The sequence below is a fragment of the Formica exsecta genome, unplaced genomic scaffold, assembly GCF_003651465.1.
Source record: "Formica exsecta isolate Colony F162 unplaced genomic scaffold, ASM365146v1 scaffold120, whole genome shotgun sequence".
NCBI classification, from domain to species: Eukaryota; Metazoa; Arthropoda; class Insecta; order Hymenoptera; family Formicidae; genus Formica; species Formica exsecta.
In genome coordinates, this window is record NW_021848537.1 from 3,831,976 (window position 1) to 3,834,777 (window position 2,802).

A 2,802-nucleotide genomic window follows, 5' to 3' on the forward strand; every position below is an offset into this window, starting at 1 on the left:
TTAAGAGAGATATAAACGGAGAATAATTTTTTAATGAAAAGTTATTCTTAATAAGTTAATTTCTCGGCAATTTTATTAATACGTTTAACAATATACCTGGACGAGCCATGAAGGAGTGTGGAATTCACTTGATATAGAATAATTGTCGCACGCTCATCCGCATCTGTCGACGAGACATCTGTGCATAATCTAATGATCGTTTGTAATAAGACAAGTGATCGATCTTAAAATTGTAATATTATTATGACTATATCACAGCATTAATACTTACAATGTACGATCGCGATATTTGCATCAACAAGCCACAAGTAAAGCGCGCGAAACCCACCGTAGAGAAGTGCGGCGATGAATAAACGTCACTTCCGATTCCACGAGCATCGTACTTCTATAGTCCGATTCCGAAATTCCTTGTGCTACGCGAATTAAATAGGGCTGTCATTCACTCGCGCCAAATATGAAATATTAAATCACGATTCGAGAACTAATTTCTATTCAACATTAAACGTGACATTAAATGCATTCCATTTGACGCTATTTTCGCTTCAAAGCGATTGATAGATACATATGTACTACATATTTCGCACAATTAATTGTAAAGAGATGATATTTATTATACATATATTTTTATAATTTAAAAATATTACCATTACCCAGACAGCACAAAACGTCCTCAGGATCATCCTGAATATGTCCAGGATGGTTCAGGATATTTGTAGGATGTTTTAAGATATTATTATAAATATATTTTATGAAAATTTAATATGCATACATGATTACTTTCGGTTATGTAGGCTATTTAATATAATTTAGAAATTTTAAGTATTGTAATAAGTATTAATGTCCTATAAATGTCCATTGGATAACCCCTGGATGTCTGTAGGATATCTGCCCTGTCTATTACCCAGACAGCACAAGGATGTCCTTAGGACGTCCAAAGGGCATCCAATATAATAGACAGGGCAAATATCCTACAGACATCCAGGGGTTATCCAATGGACATTTATAGGACATTAATACTTATTACAATACTTAAAATTTCTAAATTAATCCTACATGTATGTCCTGGATGCTCTTTGGACGTCCTAAGGACATCCTTGTGCTGTCTGGGTACTTAATACAGTTTTTTATATCATTACTATTTAAAATATTCTTTAAGACACTATATTACATTTTTATTATTGATTAAGAAACTTTCTTTAATGAATATATTTTGCGATATATTTAAAATATCTAGGGAATAAAGATAGAACCTCATGTGCAATTTTCAAATCTGTCACTTTCACACCCAATCTAAAGCTTCGACTGGCGACTCGTCAGGTGGCGGTAACCGCGGCCACGTTTCCGACGAGAGTCAAGAGTGCTATTCGATACTCGATCTAGTGTTAGTCCATAGTCGAAGCCGATCGATCTCGGCTCGGTATCGGAGAACGCGCATTGCCTTTTGCCTCCTGGTGAACCGATTCGAACTCGTCTATTCGTGACTTCGTACCGAGGTTTTTCGCACGACCAACGAACATCGTCCGATATCGCCCCGATTCCACGCCACGAAATCATCAAGATGAGCAATGTGCCAACAGGTGAGATCATCGACATCGCCATTCGTTTCGATTCGATTAAGAAATTGTTCGTGCATATTGTTTATAATGAAACAAGGTAGATCGTCATCGAGAATAATGAGAATTAATTGACAAGAGCGCAAGAGACGGTCACGGTTGAACGATCGAATTCTAACCTATGATTATATATTATGCGCGTTCGCTATTTGACGTTTCCAGCGACGACCTTGTGAACTTCCGTACGTCATACGCGTGTGTTTATGTGGTATGTATTTATATGTGTGCAACCGGCGATTCCGGCCGCAAATTTCTACGCAAATCATATGTACATATTTAATTTGAAACTACCCTTCCATATTTTAATAAATTTTTTGCATTGTATTCGTCGTCGTTTGTCTTGAGATCAAAAGTTTTATTACGAATACAATTATTTAAATGACAATACCTAACTCTCTTTCGAACTTTGGTATTTAATTTTTAAACGCATGTTTCAATGGCAATCCGTATAAGGTATTACTAATTGTTAGTAATTATTACAATAACAATATTTTTTACGTAAAAATCTTTGTCGTAAAAAATATTACGTGGAAAAGAGAAATGAAGTATAAATAATGCGACTGACACGAATAGATTGCAACTGCGATGCGGGTGCAGCTGCACTGATTAAGGTCGATTTCCTGTACTCTGTTGTTAATTGACTTCTTAGAGAAGAATTTAATTACTAAACACTGATTTTTTTTTTTTTTACATACGTTATTTTTAATTATTTTTCTTAATATGTTTTTAATTATTCTTTAATTAATTATTCTTAATATTCTTTTCCTTACTTTAAACGGAATATTTTTTAAATACCGTCCGATAATTTTTGACAATAAAAAGAGATATCTTTTTAATTATATTTTTGTTCAAATCGGGGGTTGTTATGTTTATAAACCAATTTATCAAGACTTTTATTTTCGAGCTCTTGTCCCGTTTTTTCACTTGCTCTAATTTATCGTAAACATTAAAAAAAAAATCTCTCTCAATCTGATATTTACGTTATTTTTCTTTAAGAAGAATATTAATCCTTGACTCGTTCAAGATTCATAAATAAAAATGAAACAACCGTCTTTAGTGCTTGCTAAACACACGTCGCTAAGCATGGACAAGAATCCGTCGTCAAGTCGAATCGATAAACCGGTTTTCTCTCAAGGTTCCCCGCGAAGAGTTTTAGAAACTTTTATTTTATATTATACGTCTTTGTGTT

General features: G+C 34.0%; 1 protein-coding gene across 1 annotated transcript in view; it reads left to right on the top strand.

The window, feature by feature from the left end:
* The first annotated feature begins 1,361 nt into the window (after positions 1-1,361).
* Positions 1,362-2,802, top strand: part of LOC115242593 (tumor protein D54) — a 7,139-nt gene continuing 5,698 nt past the window's right edge. The window contains exon 1 of the mRNA XM_029819013.1: positions 1,362-1,577. Coding sequence (XP_029674873.1) covers positions 1,559-1,577 — 19 coding nt within the window. The 5' untranslated portion in view covers positions 1,362-1,558. The remainder of the gene's footprint in view (positions 1,578-2,802) is intronic.